The sequence below is a fragment of the Xiphophorus maculatus genome, chromosome 6, assembly GCF_002775205.1.
Source record: "Xiphophorus maculatus strain JP 163 A chromosome 6, X_maculatus-5.0-male, whole genome shotgun sequence".
Taxonomy (NCBI): Eukaryota; Metazoa; Chordata; class Actinopteri; order Cyprinodontiformes; family Poeciliidae; genus Xiphophorus; species Xiphophorus maculatus.
The window spans coordinates 12,167,545-12,186,205 of NC_036448.1; the positions used below are offsets into that span (position 1 = coordinate 12,167,545).

Below are 18,661 nucleotides of genomic sequence, written 5' to 3' on the forward strand. Positions count from 1 at the left end.
CATCTACTAAATTCAGGATGTTCATACCGAAAACAAGTAAAAAAAAAAAAAAAGAAAATTTTGAAAAAAAATATAAAATGTGGTCATTTAAATATACACAACAATTCCATAAAACCTCTCCGCAGTAATCATTAATGTTTATGTAAATAAATAATTGAAGTGAATGACTAAGTGAACAAAAGGTAGCAGAGGTCGTTTCCTCACTGAAAACTTTGATTTGACGCAGTAACGTGTGGGGCGAGTTCAGGGGGGAGGTAAACAAGATGGCGACAACCTGAGAGGCAAGAGTAGCACGAATAGTCAGAAAATTTTATTAGTATTGTGTCAGACGAGAGGAGCAAGAGTTTTGTCGAGGACGGCCACGCAGTGGGTGAGTAAAGCTCATAGCTAAGACATGCTTGTAGATTTAGGCGAAATTCTGCAGCAGCAGCTAGTTAGCTTGTTAAATGGCTAGTTAGCAGTTTACATTGGAATCTGAGCGTCTTGCTAGCTGTCGGTTAGCTTGCATTAGCTTGCTTCACCTGCAGTATTTTGTGTATATGCATTTCTAGGAGTGTGCAGGTGGTTAAAGCCAGTGTCCGTTCAGCTGTGGGATGAACATAATGCAGCAAAGTCAAATAACATTGTTTTCATAACCCAGTATGCCGCCGATTCACCCGGCAAATGAAGTTGGATAGCAGCCGCCGCAGCTGTACATGCAGCCCTTAGCTGCACTTGTGTGACGACGTTTCGCTCGTCCCCCTCTTGATTTTCTACTGTCAGCCCTCGGTGAACACAAACGCGTTTCTGTTGGTTTTGGTACAAAACAAGCTGAGGTTGTTGAGTTTTTTTGGCGCTTTATGAACCCACGAAGCGAACATTTCTATTAGAATTTTTTTTTTTTTAATTCAACCAGAGTTGCTACACAAACTTAGCCTACAGCCTTCAGATGTTTACATTTCTGCTAGTTCAGCTGTTTAGTAATACAGTTGTTACAAACGTTGGCATCAGGACAACACCGTGCCTTGTGAAACATAAAATTATATTTGAATTTAAAAATTTTTTACATGTGCGTTTCTGCCATTGTTATTTTTAAATGTAGCCACAGAAGTGGAATAAATGTAGCTTAATTGTTGTTGAGGCTTTTGTGTACATACTTTGCAAAAGTACTCATTCCCCTTGATCCCATTTGTATTTTGTACATTGTAACTTCAAACTTAATTTTATACAGTTAACCAACACAAATACTTAATAATTGTATAACTGAGAAAATAATACATCTTTTTCACAATGTATCCAAATTTAAGTAGAAAAAGTTTAGTGCATTTGCATAAAGTCCCTTTTGCTCTGGTGCCTAATTGTCTTATTGGTATTTACTTGTGTGTAATTTGATGTCGATACGAATCCAGTTGTTCTGTGAAGGCCTCAGTAGTGTGAGAACAACCAGCATCATCAAGAGCAAGAATCAAGTGTTGGAGAAGTTAAAAACGGAAACAAATCTCTAGCTTTGGACATCTCAGAGCGGCGATGCAATGAAAATGTTTTAGACCAAAGCAAGTTATCTTTCAACGTGAAAATGTGTTATGGTTTTGTTGTGGGTTTATTGTATGAATAACTTGCAAAAACAAAGAGACTGAGTGTATTATCCACATTAGAGGGATTCTGCATGTTAGGGACTGTAATTTATAAACTCTTCCTCAAGTTAGGATGTAAATACAACTGAATTTAAGCTTTAAGCACATGCTTTGGTTGAATATGTTGTGGCAGACTATTGAAAGAAAAGGTAAAAATTAATGCACGTTTTAGACCCAAATGTTTCAGTAAAAAGCTCAAATGGTGGCATCACATTGAACAGTTGAAGTGAAGTGAGTAAGATTGACATGCTTAACTAAAATTGCTTATGTTTTTATTTTAAAGCAACTTATAACTGAATTAAACTGAATCTCTTATTGTGGCCATTCTTCAGATGCCCTGCTGGGGAAACTGTGGTGACATGGAGGACACCTAAGAACGGTTCAGCATATTGGATGGTCCAGTCAACCTTCTGGAGTCGACTACAGCTTCGGTTGCTGATCTACACTGAATCCAGTCCAGCCATATGCACACTTTAAGTCCTTTAGTATGGACCTCTGATAGAAATGCGTTGCTGTAAAGCCTTAAAGAAAGACTGGTGGCCTTTACCTAAAGTCGTGGGGTATTAGAATCCTAAACAGATTATTGAGACTGACTGATCAGAATTAAATTGTGAAATCATAGCCTTTTCCATGATTTCCGTTCAGCATTAATCATAACAGACCTAGCTCACAATGAATAGTATTAAACACTAACTCAGCACTGGAGCCAGTTTGTTCTGCACCTTTTTTTTTTAAACCCTATTGAGTAAAAAAAAAAGATCCTAATGTTTACAAGTTTCAGGTTGTTCACCCAGCTGTTTCCTCAGCCCTCAGGCTCCATTTCACTTTCACCTGTTTTCACTGTTTTTTTTTTATCTGGTTTTCGTTCGTTTATCTCCACTCATGGATCTACTTAGTCTAGTTTTAAAGGGTTAACAGCAGATTACGCTTCAGCAGCAGTCCGTTTGCAAACCTTTTGCCGTGCACCCAAGGATTAAGCTGTTGTAAATCTCGTCATCATGAGTGACGGCGACCTGCCTCGTCTCGAGTATCTCAATGAAAATGAACTCATGGAGATGGATACGTTCATTCACCGCATTGACTCTACCGAGGTGATCTATCAGCCGCGGAGGAAGAGGGCCAAGCTGATAGGGAAGTACCTGATGGGGGACCTGCTGGGGGAAGGCTCTTATGGCAAAGTAAAAGAAATGCTGGACTCAGAGACACTTTGTCGCAGGGCTGTCAAGATACTGAAGAAGAAGAAGCTTAGACGGATTCCCAATGGAGAAGCCAATGTTAAAAAGTAAGTTCTGCTTCTCTTGTTTTCATTTTTGCTTTTTCTCTGGAAGCTTTAAAGATTTCTCACCGATGATTTAGTGATATTAGTTTATGCTGTGTCTTGCAAAAGTTTTCATCGCTATTAAAGATTTTCACATTTCAGTCTTTCGAAGGGGTGGACTTGTCTGTGAAAGATGCAAATTAACATGTATTTTTTTTTTAGGAAAAAATTGTTTTAAAACATTTTTTATATGAACATTTAAACATTTGGGTATGAATTTATATTAAACCCCTCCAAGTCAATATCTTTTATTACGTTTTGGTGACATTTTCAGCTGGGAGTCTTGGTATATGGCTCTTCCAGCTTTGTACTGAATTTGTTGCCATTATTGAAAGTAGCTCAAACTCTGTTAGCTTGGAGTGAGAGGATCTTAGATTTCCAAATTATCAAAATACAAGCTGGAGTTTTTAAGCTTACTTTTAACATTGACTTTCCTGTTGTCACTCTTTCATAACTTTACGAAGTGTGCAACTTGTAGTCGTCATCGCAGCACATTCTTATCCTTGAGCTGTGGTTCTCTGCAGCTCTATTGGCTTATGTAAAAACCTAACAAAATGCAATGTTTTTAGTCGTAACAAAATGTCTAAGGGGATATGCTACTTTCGCAAGGCACTGTGCTTCATAGGTTTCTTATGACCTGTTAAGGCGCGCTCATGTTTCTCACATTGTCTTGTCGTGCTTGTCTCATCATTTATTCACCATGTTTTAAACAACAATTAAGAATCCAATTAGCACACCGTTTATTGATTCTTTTTTTATGCCTGAACATTTTCTGACGGAAGGTTTGGTATCTCACCTCATAAAAGAATCACTGAAATTCATCGCTTTTTACTATATCTGTGAAGTGAATGCGTAGGATTATAGATTACAAACACAAAGTTTGTTTTTCTTATTTATTTGAGCATTCACTTAATGTAGTTTCAGACTCTAATCTATTGGATGCAGTCCTAATGGGTTGGTTAAAGGAAACTGAAGTTAATGCCAAATATTTTTTTAACACTGAGTTCTTGTTTTGTATTATTTGTATCGTCTCTTTAAATGGTGTGAACAAGGGTTAAGAGAAGATGACAGAAAATGTTTTGTATAAAATCTTAACCATGATCTTCGTAGCAACTGTCTGATATTAGTTTTTGTTTATTTAGTCTCTTTACCAGTCGTACTGTCGCTCATGTGTGGTCATCCTGCATATCTACCCAAATGCTTTCTGCTTCACCCATTTTCTAACGAGCAGCCGGGGTTTTAATCACATCAGTCTTATTAAATATTACTTCAGTCTTTCACTGTGGGGCTGTACTAATATTAGACTTACTCTTAGAAAACTGTCAGAATGAGTTCACTCTGAGCCTAGGAAGCGCTGAATGTTTTTAGGCCACATTTAAAACAGAGATCAGGCTGTATTCACTGTGAATGACAGTTTTTGTGGATGATGCGGTTTCTGGTTTTATCCGATTCCCTTGACTTTGGTTGAAGTTTACCATTTTTATACTGACAACTTGTAGTCAAACTACAATTTGCTGTTGGTTAATGACCGATCTGTCCAGGCTGCAGCTGTAGTTCTCCATCACTACCACTGCTTTTTCAGTGCTACTTTGTCTTTCTAAAACTACTGGGATTAGAATACAGTGCAGCATATCCCACCAAACTGTGCCATGCTGTATATTTAGTTTTATCTGCATTAATTAGTGGTGTTTTATTTGAGATGGATTGCTCACGTTTTCACGGAATGAAAACAAAGAATCATTCAAACACGTCAGCTGTCGCCTTGCCGCACACTTCAGTTCATACTTCAAGCATTGCTGTCAGAATGTGGCTTCAAGGCAGAAAATTCTCTCTGGTTGCTTCTGGGCAGAACGCACTCGAGGCGTGACATGAGGCAAAAGGGTTGACAAATTGCAGTGCTTTGTCGCCTACCCATAGTGGATGAGGCATCTTCATACTTGGTGATGTTTTCTGTTGATGTTTGTGTCAACTTCATGTTGTTATAATGTACCGTAAACATAAAATACTGGATGGAAAGAAACATGCAGGAGAGCAAGGAGAAGAAAGCTACAGCAGTTATTGATCGGTATGCAGACTGGGTTGATCGTCGCGTTCCTGCTGGTTGGAGAGCTGTTCTATAAACTGAGACTAACGGCTTAATTGGAAGAGTTTCGTTATTTTGAAGGCGTCTTTTTTTCCAATATATAGTTTTGCTACATCACCACGGTAACACTAACTAAAAAGTTTTGGAGATTGATTTCAGAGTTTGTTTGTTGAGCAAAGCTTTTCCTACATATCCCAAACAGTCACCAGTCATCTAGCTCTCAGGCTACAGAAATGTGTTGGATAGAAAACTCTTGGCTCTCTGACACTTTCTTTGGCGTTTCATCTGAACAGTGTCATTGAAAATGCAGTGCTGCGGAAAGAATAACTTTTTGTACCTTGATGCCGGTATTTGGCTCATGCTTTTACATGATACAGTAAATATTGACCTAAATATTTAAAAGTTAGGTTTACTTAGCAACCTAAATAGTAGGCCACTAACATGACTTGCAGAAAAAAATTGGTTTTTTGCAGCACCCCTCACTTTCCCTAATTATAGCAACAGTAACAGTTTCTCATTTATCATCTTTTCCACGAATGCATACTGCTGCTTTCTTTGAAAATTAGTCACATAACTTATTATCTCCTCTTTTATAACTTTATTTATGTAAAATATGTATTGTAGGCAGACATGTCAAATGAAGTATGAACTTTTCAAGTGGTTCATGTATTTTAATTATTACTTATGATTGGCTTTAGGTGACAACTTTTGCGTTTGCCTTTAGATTTGCGGATAGCATAGAAATGACCTCTGCATTCAGCAGCTTCACTGTGTCCTTGTTAATGAAATGGTTTCTTTTTCTAGCGTGTTGCTGTTGGGATGGGCGTGCTCACGCTGCTACTGATTGAGCAATGCCACTTCTGTTTCTATGGCAACAGTCTGTGAATGCCTGTCTGGAATGACAGGAACGCAGAATGAACACAAACACACCTCTGGAGCCCAGCGCAGCATAGATTGAGGTTCGGATAATCTGTTTGTGCCGCCGCTGCGCTGCAGCCACCTCAGTATCGCTGAGTGTTGCAATCCTGTCAGCGTTTCAGCCTGCGGGCCAGTAGTGCACAAGGTCTTTCGGTACAAATTTGAGCTGCAGATGGACTGCAGCAGTGACTGATCCTCCGGTGTCAGCACAGATTCTGTTATGTTACTCTGATGGAAATGAGTATCTGTGGGGATGCGGTGCCAAACACACAAGCGGCGCATGTGGGATGTCGTCTGAGCTTGTTCAGCTGGAGAGGAAAGACACTTTACGTCTTTGAATCGGGGTAGATAATTACTGGTTAGTTACCGTCATCATGTTTTTCTTTTGACTGTGAACGGAGAAACTATTTCAGCTGGTGCAGTGATGCAGCAACAACTGCTGGTGTGTTTGTGTGAAACAACGACTCATAATATCCATTGTCAAAGATGAAGATTGAATTGAATCAAAGCCACAGCTTATGAAGCTACAGAAACCAGAGAGGTCGAAAGCACTACTGACTTCAGGACTTAAAAGCTGCTGCTGCTGCTGCTGTCAACTCTGGGCTTTTCTATAGTGTAAAAGCTGCAGCCTGCAGTGATTTTAATTCAACAACCCTTTCTGCTGTGAAACACTTATAGTTTTCTCTGCTCGTAATTATATCACATGTTTACGTATGAAACAAAGAGAAGTTGTGTCACACAGATCAGTAAAGTACCAGATTATAAAATAAGAACAACTTCTACTCAGAAATGGAACCACTTTAGTAGGTGTATTTCATGTGTTTTTCTACGTAGTAAATATTAGGGCTGTTAAATTTCTTGTCTGCTAAGATGCAGTACTTTCTACTATATAAGGTCTGAAGTGCCTTGCTTGCAAATTCTGCATCCTAATGTATTTTTGGCCTGTTGGGTAGATTGTCACTGCCCTTTATGCTCACACTTGGCGTTTATTTTTAGTGGCAGAGATACTAAAGTTTACACACTGGGTGTGTGTCAGTTTGAGGAGAGACACCGTAATGAATGAAAAGAAAGGAGAGGGAGTTAAAAGAATACGGGTTAGTCATTAATCACAATTTCAGCCATTATGTTGTTACATGTTTTCCTGGAAAAAGAAGATTCTCCTTGTGAAACTCTCCAGCTGCCTGCCAACATTTACAAATCTGACTTATTTAATGGTAGAAAAGACGAGTCAAAAAAATGGACGGCAGCTGAAAATCTCCATTTCACTAAACACCAGTGTGAGCATGGCCAGGATCTTAACTTCTTTAACATCATTTTCAGCTTAGAGAAAAACTTATTTCACCGCAGAGTTGGTATTCTCAAACTAGTGTTCATCAGACGTGCGTCGGTACCGATGATGTCGCACTCTTTATCATTAACCTACCATACAAAAGTATGCCAATAAAAATCTGTTTGGCTTTTTGGTGATTGTTAAACCACTTTAGATTTGAGTTGTTTCACGTGGTTGTATTGGCTTTTAATTGGACTTTAGAACCATCAGCAGCTCAAAATAAGGGTTGGTAAAATGGGTTAATTAACAAAACACCTGGGGTTTAGATTTTTGTGGTATATTTTGCATCGATACGCAAGAATGAAGCTAGCAGCTTCTCAGCTTTCAACAAACCTGAAATGTCACTTAAAACTTTGCTTGTGTCACTGCTAATGGTGGAATAAGGAAAATATTAATATTTCTTAATATATTATAAATACCACTAGTTATGAATAAAATTTTGATGTATAATCAAGTCAGAAGAATCCCGTCTCTTTACTGTTTGGTACAAAACGTGTATCTAACACATTTGGATGTGGGGGGCCTTTGTCTTTTTGAGTCTATAGTTTTTATTTTGTGCCGTTTCCATTAAGATCTAGTATTTTAAGTCACAGGTGTCAAACTCCAGGTCTGGAGGGCCACTGCCCTGCAACCTTTAGATGTGCCTCTGCTGCACCACACCTGAATAGAATAATTAGGTCATTAGCAAGGCTCTGGAGAACTGATCTAAACAAGGAGGAGGTAATTAAGTCATTTCATTCCACTGTTTTGTACCTGTGGCACATCTAAAAACTGCAGGACAGCGGCCCTTGAGGACTGGAGTTTGACACCCCTGTTTTAAGTGTTAAATCCCAGGAGATTTTCATTGCTGCATCTCCTCAAATATTGATTTGTACCCATATTAGACAGGCTATACTGATAGAAATCACTGCAATATATGAACGTGTGAGCTAATGGCATAGCAAGCTTCAAATACAAGAAAGATCCATGTTTGGATCGCAGTGGAAAATATTCTCACATCTCCTGGCAGCAGTTATTAAAATAGGCTGTGATCATGTTCTTTATAGCGGCACTTTTCAACTGGAGTCCTGATGTATATCTGCCATTTCGCCTGCATTCAAGCAGAAATGTGCCACCATTAAATCGTACAGCAAAGCTGTAATGTTGTAGTTCGTTTTTTTTTTTCAATGTCTTTTTTTTTCTTGTTTTCATTTATAGGGAAATTCAGCTGCTAAGAAGACTTCAACATAAGAATGTGATCCAGTTAGTCGACGTACTCTACAATGAAGAGAAGCAGAAAATATATCCTCTCGCCTCGAATTCAATGAGATTTTATTAACATTTATTGTTATGAATTTAGGCTCATTTTCTTATCCCTATTTTTTTTTTTTTTTTTGCTTGTTTTAAACCCTAATTATTGGCTCTTTTTTTAATCAAATTATCAGTTTGTGTGGCAAATTCTCCTCAACTCCTACCTCACGTATATGGTGATGGAGTATTGTGTTTGTGGAATGCAAGAAATGCTGGACAGCGTCCCAGAGAAAAGGTTTCCAGTATTTCAAGCTCACGGGTAAGCCTCTCATTTTTTCCTCCCCTCTGCCCTTTCCTCTTCTTCTTCCTCCTCAAGTCGCTCTTTCTCTGAGCTTCTCGGCTATATTTAGTCTGAGCCCTGCTGCTGCTGCTGCTTCTCCAGGCCTAAGTTCAGATCGGCGTCTGCAGGGTCAATAATGTTAAAATAACCAACCAGAGACTCGACGCCTCATCACCGCCAGAATGCTTCTAATGATTGATGAAGATCTTTCTAATCACACCGCTGTTTGTTGAAATTGGTAATTGTTTATGCGCTTTGCCATTAAAAAAAAAAATAAAACTACTATGTTGGTTTCATATTTTGACAATGCTCTCTATAAATTGGAGGGCTGCAACTGATTATTTTAGTATCGATTTATCTATCTCTTATTTTCACAATTAATTGGTAAAAAATTTGGCATTTTGGAAGATTGTTAATTAAACCACTTTTCACAGAATATTAGAAATGCATTAAAAGGTGCAAATAAATAATTAATTACATTTTTTTAAAAAGAAATAATGATTATGTTTTGACTTAATTACTGCTCTGTGTTCTTTCAGCAAGTTTTTTTTGAGTCTTTGTACTCCAGTTAGCGTTTAATCAATTACTGAATTAGTAAACGATTACATCATTTAATTCATCATTATGAATCTGATTGTTTCAGCAATAATAAAATGTGGATTTTCTCTGAACAGCTGCTGTATTTCTGCTTCTCTTTGAAGCACATGCATAAATCCCTGTGATTTTCTTTATTGCTGCTTCTCTGCAGGTACTTTTGCCAACTCATAAATGGCCTTGAATATTTGCACAGCCAGGGAATAGTTCATAAAGACATTAAACCAGGAAATCTGCTGCTGACCACAGATGGGTCTCTTAAAATCTCCGACCTTGGAGTAGCAGAGGTAAGCTGAAGTCCATCACGATTAGTTTTCATCACTTCAACCATCTGTCATTCGCAGTTAGCTGGAGGTTTTAATCATCTCTGTAAAAGCACAGATTATTGAATTACTATGAGTTATATGGTCAGTTCTTTTCTTTTGTTTACAGTTCCCTGCAAAAGCATTAATGCTTTATATTAACAGTATATTAATATAGTTTTAACTTTATCACCTTTTGTCAAGTTCAAGATGAGAGCATCTACTATCATTTCCACAGATTCCCATTTGTCTAGACTTTAAGTGTTCATTAATATGCGTTGATTCAAGCCATTTAGTTTTGGCTCTGGCTGATGGATTGGTGTCATCCTGTTGGAAGATGAAACTTTTCCCTGCAGCCTCTTGCAGGTTTCCTCCCAGGATTTATTTAGCTGCATTTTTCTCGTCAACTATGATCAGTGCTCTGTAAAACACTGAAATGTTTGCATATTGTTTTAGAACCAAATCACAGAACGGCTTCATTTATCCTTAGGTCACATTTCAGACTTCGTAGGCTTGCATAGTGATCTCTATAAATAATATGTTGCCCTGGATTTTAGTTGCAGGTGTTAAGAGTAAAATTGTTCTTCCTGTCATGATTGTGCTCTGCTTTGTTGTTCTGTCATTTAAAATCCCAAGTGGATACACTGAAGTTTGCATGTGTTTTTATACATTAGAAAAATGCTTTATAAAAAATAGAAACTATACACAAAAGCTTGAAGATTTCTCTTGTTGATAAAATTCCAGCTGTAATTTCTCACCTGTATAATTTGCCTTTATGAATACAGTCACAATAAACTACAATATGACTTAATTACTCTTTCAGATGAAGAAATACTCAAGCAAAAATTCAGCACAATTGCATCTCCTCTCCCATCGTTTTCAGGCCCTTCACCCATTTGCAGAAGATGACACGTGTCGTACGAGTCAGGGCTCGCCGGCCTTCCAGCCCCCAGAGATCGCCAACGGACTGGACACCTTTTCAGGGTTTAAAGTGGACATTTGGTCTGCGGGAGTAACACTGTGAGTCACTCTTACCAAGATGCTTACATCACTCTCAGTCACTAAACTCTGACTCCTGACTTGTGCTTCTTTGTGCTCAGATATAACATTACAACAGGTCTTTATCCGTTTGAGGGAGACAACATCTATAAGCTATTTGAAAACATCGGTAAAGGAGACTACACTATTCCTGAGGAGTGTGGGCCTCTCCTGACTGACCTGCTGCGAGGTGAGCACGGCTCTGAACCGAGCCAGAACAAACAGGATTATCAAAAAAACACAATTCAGGCAACAGTCATATATATGATGAGGCAGCAACATCTCATAGGGGTTTCTGAACCTTTTTAATTTTTTCTTTTTTTACTCTGTAACCTTAATAAAAAAATTATTAGATATTATTAATACCTAATTTAAATTCATACCCCTTGAATTTTTCCATGTTTCACTTTCTTTCAAACGTCAGTGTAGCTTTTTATGCTATATATCAGGAGTTTCAATCTGTGGCTCTCTGGACCGTCCACAGTGCGGCTTCATAATCTTTGGCTAAAAATAATAACTATGACCAAAACTTTAGAAATAAAAGTATAATAAGCAAGGGCAGACAGAAGCAGATTTTCTTTTTTATTGCATTTCCATAACAGAATGCAACTAATAAGTTATTTTGTGATATATCCATGTTTTTTCCTCTTTCTAAACCTAAAAATAGAAATAAAATGCCGGTTCTGAACAAATAACAAATTTCCTACTCTAGATGAAAAATTACAAGTCGTCTTTTCCCTAAAGATGATGTGACATTAGCAGCTCTAAATGAGTTTTATTTTACTGAACCAGGGACAAAAATAGCTTTTTGATTTTTGAAAGTGATACATCCCTGTAATGGACTAACACAAAGTACCATGCTATTGTGAAGTAGATAGAAAATGATGGTTAATTTTCACTTTTTTACAGAGAAAAACCTGCAGTTTGTCTGTTTCACTAAGCAAGTAACTTCTGAAGGCTCCTAGTCACAGTTTGTGACAAAAATCTAAAAAGTTCAAGGGGTGTGAATACTTTTACAGATCATTCCTCTGCATGTAATTTCAGAGCGGTCTTATAAGGAGGGTTGGTTGTGCAAAATTAAGCAATTGTATGAAAAAGATTTTTCATCATTTTGTTGTTTTTGGATTAAAAAAAAAATCCAAGTTCTCCTCTTTTGTGAATAAAATGTTCGATACTGGTCTTTCCAGTATACACCCAGTAGGTGGCGCTGTGACCTTGACAGTAAGAGTGTCTGCTGTACATGCTTGGCTTCCTCCTAACAGTAGAAATCCCTTCAGCTGCTGACGTGGTTTCCATTGATCTGAAGCAGAATAATAAACACTCTATAGTCGGGCTTTGCTTTTACCCAGATGAACACTGCATTATTTTTTTGCCCTCCTTAAAACTAGAAACAACTCGGGAGTCTCTGGTTTTTATTTTCTCCAGAAGAAATTCTTTGTCGTGCATGCTTATAAGTCAAGAAGAATGTTGGGAAGATTATGTTTGCAGCAGCTAAGGTAAAACCCGTTAGTAGAAGCTAAATGCTTTAAGAGGAAATCCAGCCTCATGTGCAGATTCTTCAAACTGAAATCCACCTGCGCTCCATTTGAACGACCTCGTTCGCATCGAGCGTTGGATTCATAACAATGGAGGAAGGAAAAAAAAAAAAGGCAATCTGTGCTGTTTGAAAACAGACTTGGCCCCCATTTTGTGAGTGTGACGTCTGTCTTTGATGACGCAGCACCTGAGAGATAGTCAGTCCATAATTGCATGGTCTAAAATAAGCCCAGCGCCACAAAAGGTGTCCTTCAGCACTACTATCAGCTCTTCGCATTCTGCCCTTTTCTGCTTAGCGGCTGACGGCTGCATTATTAGTAAAAAAGGCGCCGCATCACTTCTGCATTATCACCCTGAAACTCAGCTTTACAACAATTAAGGCACAAAAACGCACTTGAAGGGCTACTTGTGTTCATGTTTCCTTACTATGACTAAAATTAAACAGAGTGCATTAAAATATTTGTCGTTTCAAAGAATGTTAATTAATGCACCAAAAATTAAAGAGCTTCTGAGTATTTCAGTATCTTTCCCCCCACATCTCTGGTTTCCAACCAGCTTATCAAAATTCGGTGAGAAGAGAGAAGTGAAGAATTGTTTGGTAAAGTGATTTAATCCACCGTTTAATGTGTTTTCCAGGAATGCTTGAGTATGATCCTGCAAAGAGGTTTTCCATACAGAATATAAGGCAACACAAGTAAGTGTGTTTTTGTTTTTCTTCCTTTTGAACAGAGAATACGGTTGGCATAAAAGTATCAGCTGCAGTAAAAAGTACACCCAGAGAAAGACTTTATGTGTCACAACATATTGAAAAAATATTTTAAAGTGAAGACATTAGATTAATAACAAAAGAACTAAAACATAGGAAGCATACATTAGAGCAGTGTGGCAAAAAATTAATCCCATTCTTTATATTTGCAAACATATTACTTTGTTTTAGATCTGGAACCTTATTGAACTTTTTAAATGCTTTATTTTTATCCTTAACACACTTCTGGATTTGTTGCCATGTCTTGCTTAGTTGTAGCTGTTGCACCAATTGCCTAACATAAGAGCTGTTAATATTTTGGTTTTAGATGTATTGAAAACCAAAATGTGAACCATGCTTTTAACGTTTTTGTAATTGTTTCGTTTTTAACTTTAGCACTATATATTGAAACCAGGGACCTTGTAGTCTGAGAGCCAGCCCATTTTCTCCGATAGTTTTTAATAATGACTTTCTAGGTTTTTCACGTTGTTGTTCGTCCGAGCTTAAGAGGGTGTAGTTTCTGGCTCCAAATTTCGATGCACATTAAACCAAACCCAAAGGTATAAAATGCTGTAAACCAGCGGTTCCTGTGTTCTTGATCACACCTTCATCCCTGGCAATCTCTTGTCAGCTGGGTGCGAAAGAAACATCCTCCGTCGGAGCGCCCGGTGCCCATCCCTGCCAGTGCAGAGAGCAGGGACCAGTGGCGCAGTATGACGGTGGTTCCCTACCTAGAGGATCTGCACGGCTACACGGAGGATGATGACGACGAGCTCTATGATGGAGAGGATGAGATCATCTACACTCAGGACTTCACAGTGCCAGGTGAGTCAGAGTCTCTGCTATCGGCACCTCTGAGCTGTCGGAGAAAGTCTAAATTAGACAAACTAGCAAAACAAAACGAAAGGTTTTAATACAGTTAATGGCACTGGGTTGATGAATTCTAGTTGTCTCCTCGAAAACAGATAAAATCCAAGCTCTCTAATCTTAATTTTGCTGTTTAGATTACCTTAGTTGAGGCTTCAGCATAATTAATGTCGGATGGTTTCTAGTTGTTTTTAGCAGCGAGTTAATAAGTTCATCATCTAGTAGCATGTTGCAGAGTTTAGATTTAAACCCACAGTGTGTAAAGTTGGATTTCTGAGACATAAACCTAAGTGGGATTTCACCAGACTAGATTTGTAAATCTAAATTAAGATTCCTGTAGATTCCTTCAACTCGTCCTATAAGAGTGCAATAAAGTGACGATTCAGTGGTTTTTTCTTATTATTTATTTCTCCTTCAAAACACTCATATTTTGATTTCTCTTTCAACCAGAACCAAACTAATTGACATTTTTGTTAAGGAAACTTATAACAAATCTCTCTCATTTCCCTTTTTATGAATCAGTTTTGTCTTTGAGGCTTTATACTCTCTTGGGTTCCAGCTGAAACATTTTGGTTTACAAATCCAGCAGTTAAGTGTTGCTCTGGCTTTAATCTTGAAACTTAAATGTTTCCTACTTTTTAAAATTCATTCTCTGTCTGGTTTTGGTCTGAGGATTCAGTGCTGTGAGTGATAAGTCCATCTCACATCATCATTTCCACTTTACAGGACAGATACTCGGTTATCAAATTGAGCAACTTGAATGATTCTTTGAAATCTTTTGAGTTTCTTTGCAGATTTGGTGATTTTTATTTTAAAGGTCAATGTTTTTATTTACATAGGTGGCGATTTGGGTAGGATATGTCTTTATTTTTAAAGATCTCTAACATCGCCTGACTGGATATTTTATTACATCCGTTGTAAAATGTTGGACGCATGTAGCCACTAAGTGTTACTGAAAATGAATTGAAACAACCTGCTGTGAATAAGGTCCATCACCAAATCAAGCGAGTGTGTGGGCAATATCCAAGCTGCATTTGTGTAATCTCTTTTTAATTTCCTTAACATGCAGGAAAGGTTTCTATTAATTAGCCGTGTTTACAAACTGTAGCCACAGTTGACAGATGTTTGGGAGAAGAGACATTAACAGAATGCTTTAACTCGTTTCCTAACTCTGTTTTCATCATACCTCCCCTCTAGACTTGAGATCCTCCATCTGTTGCTAGGTAACAGCCTGTAATATAAATGCAGCAGTCAGTGTTGGGTATCTAGAAGTGGTGCCCCACATAAAAACCCAACAGAGCTGCAGAATGTGAATGAAGCCAGCTATAAATAGCCCAGTTGAAAGGGTTTCGGTTTGGGACTATGAATGGTTTCCCAAGGTTTACTCCCACACATGCTGGGCATTGTCCCTCATAGGAAGCTGTATTTGAATGAAACTGGAGCTTGAATAATAAAACGAAGGACTTTGTGTTTTTGCTGTAGCAGAAACTAAAACACCTCCAGGGACCAGGGAGGGGGGGAAAAAAATTTTTAAAAAGATTTTATAGGGGATTTCCGACCCGTATTTTGCTGTGATTTTTACCTGAGTGTTGCAGTTTTTGTGTGTGGGGGTTTTCTCAGAGGCCCAGCAGCCACACATGCTGGCTGATGCATCTGCATGAAAAAACAAAAGGTGACATTAAGGTTGGAACCGGTTTTTCACTTGATGGATTTCCTGTTAGTGTTTTTTTTTAATCGTGTGGGTATTTGACCTTGTTTCACTGTAAGTCTGTGGGATTCAGATTTTCTAGTTCTTTTGTAGAAAGATAATAAATTCCGATGTTCAGATGCTTTTTATGTGTTTCTGCTTCAACACATGCGATTATCAAGCATTAAGGTCAACAGCTTCACTCTGTATAGGTTGAATGCTTGGTGATGAGGTAATTCAGCCGTCTGAGTCAGGTGTGTAGGATTAGGAATGTGTCTAAAAGATGCAACACATCTACCCTCGAAGACTGGACTTTGAGATTCCTGTTGACGTAATCGTTAGAGATTATAATAAATTGACTCTTACTGTCAATAGAAAACTCTCTTGACATCTTCTTTTAGTGTAAATCCAGATTAGTTGGTCATGGAGGCTAAGCTGCACAACCGATGGAAATTCACTGGTTGTGAAGACATTAACTGTGTTTCCAATTGGCCTTAAAATTTAGCAAATTCGAATTATGAAAATAAATTTGCTGAACAGAACCTCACCAATTTCAGGGGGGAAAAAAGGTTTTTGCACTAGGATGAGGTTGTTTTCCCAGCTTTGTTGAAATTAGTGTATTTTGCAAAACTCCAGTGGAAACTTTTTTCATATTACACTAATCATGTGCTTAACTACTGGATGTTACTACTAGGGGGAAGAGAAAGAAGACAACAGGAAGTGGTAGAAGGATGACAGTGTGGCATGTTTTTTAATGACTTATGGCATCAACAAACTGATTCATACGTGATTTTAATTGCATTTCGTATTTAATGGAAACACCACAATGGCGAATTTGTGAAGTTTTTGCAACATTAGGGGAATATTGACAATGTTTTGCACACATTTGTAAAGGAAACACAGCTTTAGACTGTTCTAAAGCTGTGTTTCCGATCGGGTGCTCTTAGCAGCACCCGATCTGGGGAAACAAAATTATCCGTGCAATGGTGCTTTTTATTTTTCAAAGGACGTCAGCTGTTAGGATTTTGGTTGCCATTGTTTTAAGGTTTTACGTTGCCTGCAGGGCAAGTGGCTGAGGAACACCAGGATCAGGGGAACGCAGACCACAGCCCAGCTGTCGCCAAGCCAGTTTGTGTGAACGGGACAGACGCCGGGTCTCTAAACAGCAAGACCAAAGCCGAGCGCAGGTCCTCCTCCTCGTCCAACCCCTCACGTAAAGGAGTTTCCACAGCCAGCAAAATCCGCAAGCTCTCCACCTGCAAACAGCAATGACAGCCCTCCGTTCCTCTCCCACGACAGCAGCCCATCTGGTAAGTGATCACCGCTGAGTTTGTAGAAAAGAAAAAAACTAACCTCCAATATTCCAATATGCTACAGATCCAGTAAACTGTAGTGAGGAACGTGTTTCAGAGTGGAGTGTAGAAGGGAAACGGACTGAGAGACAGAGTTGGTATTCAGCTTACAGCTCTCTGACTCATCACCACTTCCCTGACTAATACAAGAGCGATCTCTCTCGCTCTTTTCCTTTTTCTATGCCACAAAAACACCTCTGGACTAGGCTGTCAAATATCTTTTCAACTGCTTGTCAGGGCTCCTTGTTCAAATCAACTAGGACATGTTTTCGCTTCAAGCATTTTGCCAAATTTCGAACAGGTTGTCTTCTTTTTCCAGCTACCACCCACAGCTGCTCTCTCCGTCTTGCACACATCCGAAGCTCTCGCAGAGCGAGGCCGTTTGTCACGGGCGCAGTGCAGAAGAGATGCTGTGTATTAATTTGTTCAGGCAATGACTCATCCCGAATGAGATAAAGTGGGTTGTGGGATGTTTGTGTCTTTCTCACCCTGTGGGTTGACTCTTTCCGTTTTAACGCTACAAATTAGTTTTCGCCTTGTAAAAATCCAGTCGTCTGAGAACGTCTGTCGCGTTCTCATCCGAGCCCCTCTTTCTCTCTCTTTCAGGTCATTCTGTCTTCGTCCCTTATTGTCTGGAGTCCCGATGGCTGGGAGTGAAGCCTGCTGACATTAACGTCCCCGCGCCTCCTCGGACCGCCAGCCTGCATCGCCTCTCTAGAGGAGGGGAGGGAGGCTTGACCGGGAGGAGAAGGATGGCATGAAAAGTTCTGTTTGCTCTGAGACTGAGGCACTTGCTGTGAAGATGTTTATTTTCTCCCAATATTTTGCCTCCTTTTAACTTGTGTCATCCGGTTCTGGTTATTCAGCCCCCTCTCTCCTGCCCCCAGTTCTGTCATCCTCATCGGATGGCCAAGTATTGCACCGGACGATTCAGACGCCCCTCTAGCTCCGATCCCCGTCCCTTCCTGCCCCGACTTCTGTTTCTTCAACTACCTTTGTTTTTACTGAACCCTGATGGCCGTTTTTAATACACATTGTGATGTGTAAAATATTAAAGTGGGGAGAAAAAAAAAAAGCAAAGCTATGGATAATTCTGTATTTAAATCTACTTTGTGAGTAATCATTATAGCAAAACCACCAACATAAACTGCATGCAGTACAGAGCTGAATGAAAAGGGAAGGCGATTGGTTCGCGAAGCCCCGACTTAAATCTTAATTTAGGTTTAAATTTTATTTTTCCAGTGATTTTATTTTTTTTTAATTATTATTATTTATAAAGAATGTGTCCCAAACAGTCTGTTTTGCTCAAGTTTTTTTTTTTGCTAGCTGGGAATATATTTTGCACATTGCACCTCACTTAATGCCAATCAATAACTTTTATTATTGTATTTATTTGTTACATTCTAATACAAATAGGCTTAGAGAAACGTACTGATGCAGAGGAATACCCAGATTTAAAATACATATGGTTTCAAAACCAAACAATTGACTATTACACTAACTAAAACTACAGTAGGTAACCTGCGAGAGGCATGTCTGTTAGGAAATCAGGCGCAGATTACTCAAGCAAATAGGTTCATTAATAGCGATGCACCAATCAGGCAATACATTTTTAGTCATTCATGTCTGTCCTGCTGATTTTAAGGTTTTTTGGAAAAGAATATAACAGGAGTAGCGTTTGCTGCAGCAGGTATTCATTTAGAGTCCA

The 18,661-nt window shown here is 38.7% G+C and overlaps 1 protein-coding gene across 1 annotated transcript; it reads left to right on the forward strand.

Moving 5' to 3' along the window:
• Window positions 1–226: 226 nt before the first annotated feature.
• stk11 (serine/threonine kinase 11) lies at window positions 227–18,247 on the forward strand. The gene is made up of 11 exons (XM_014475988.2): window positions 227–370; window positions 1,946–2,895; window positions 8,460–8,543; window positions 8,722–8,811; window positions 9,581–9,713; window positions 10,612–10,748; window positions 10,829–10,956; window positions 12,939–12,996; window positions 13,679–13,872; window positions 16,665–16,911; window positions 17,560–18,247. Exons 2-10 carry the CDS (start codon window positions 2,612–2,614, stop codon window positions 16,871–16,873), a joined length of 1,317 nt encoding a protein of 438 aa, XP_014331474.1. The 5' UTR covers window positions 227–370; window positions 1,946–2,611; the 3' UTR covers window positions 16,874–16,911; window positions 17,560–18,247.
• Window positions 18,248–18,661: the final 414 nt, after the last annotated feature.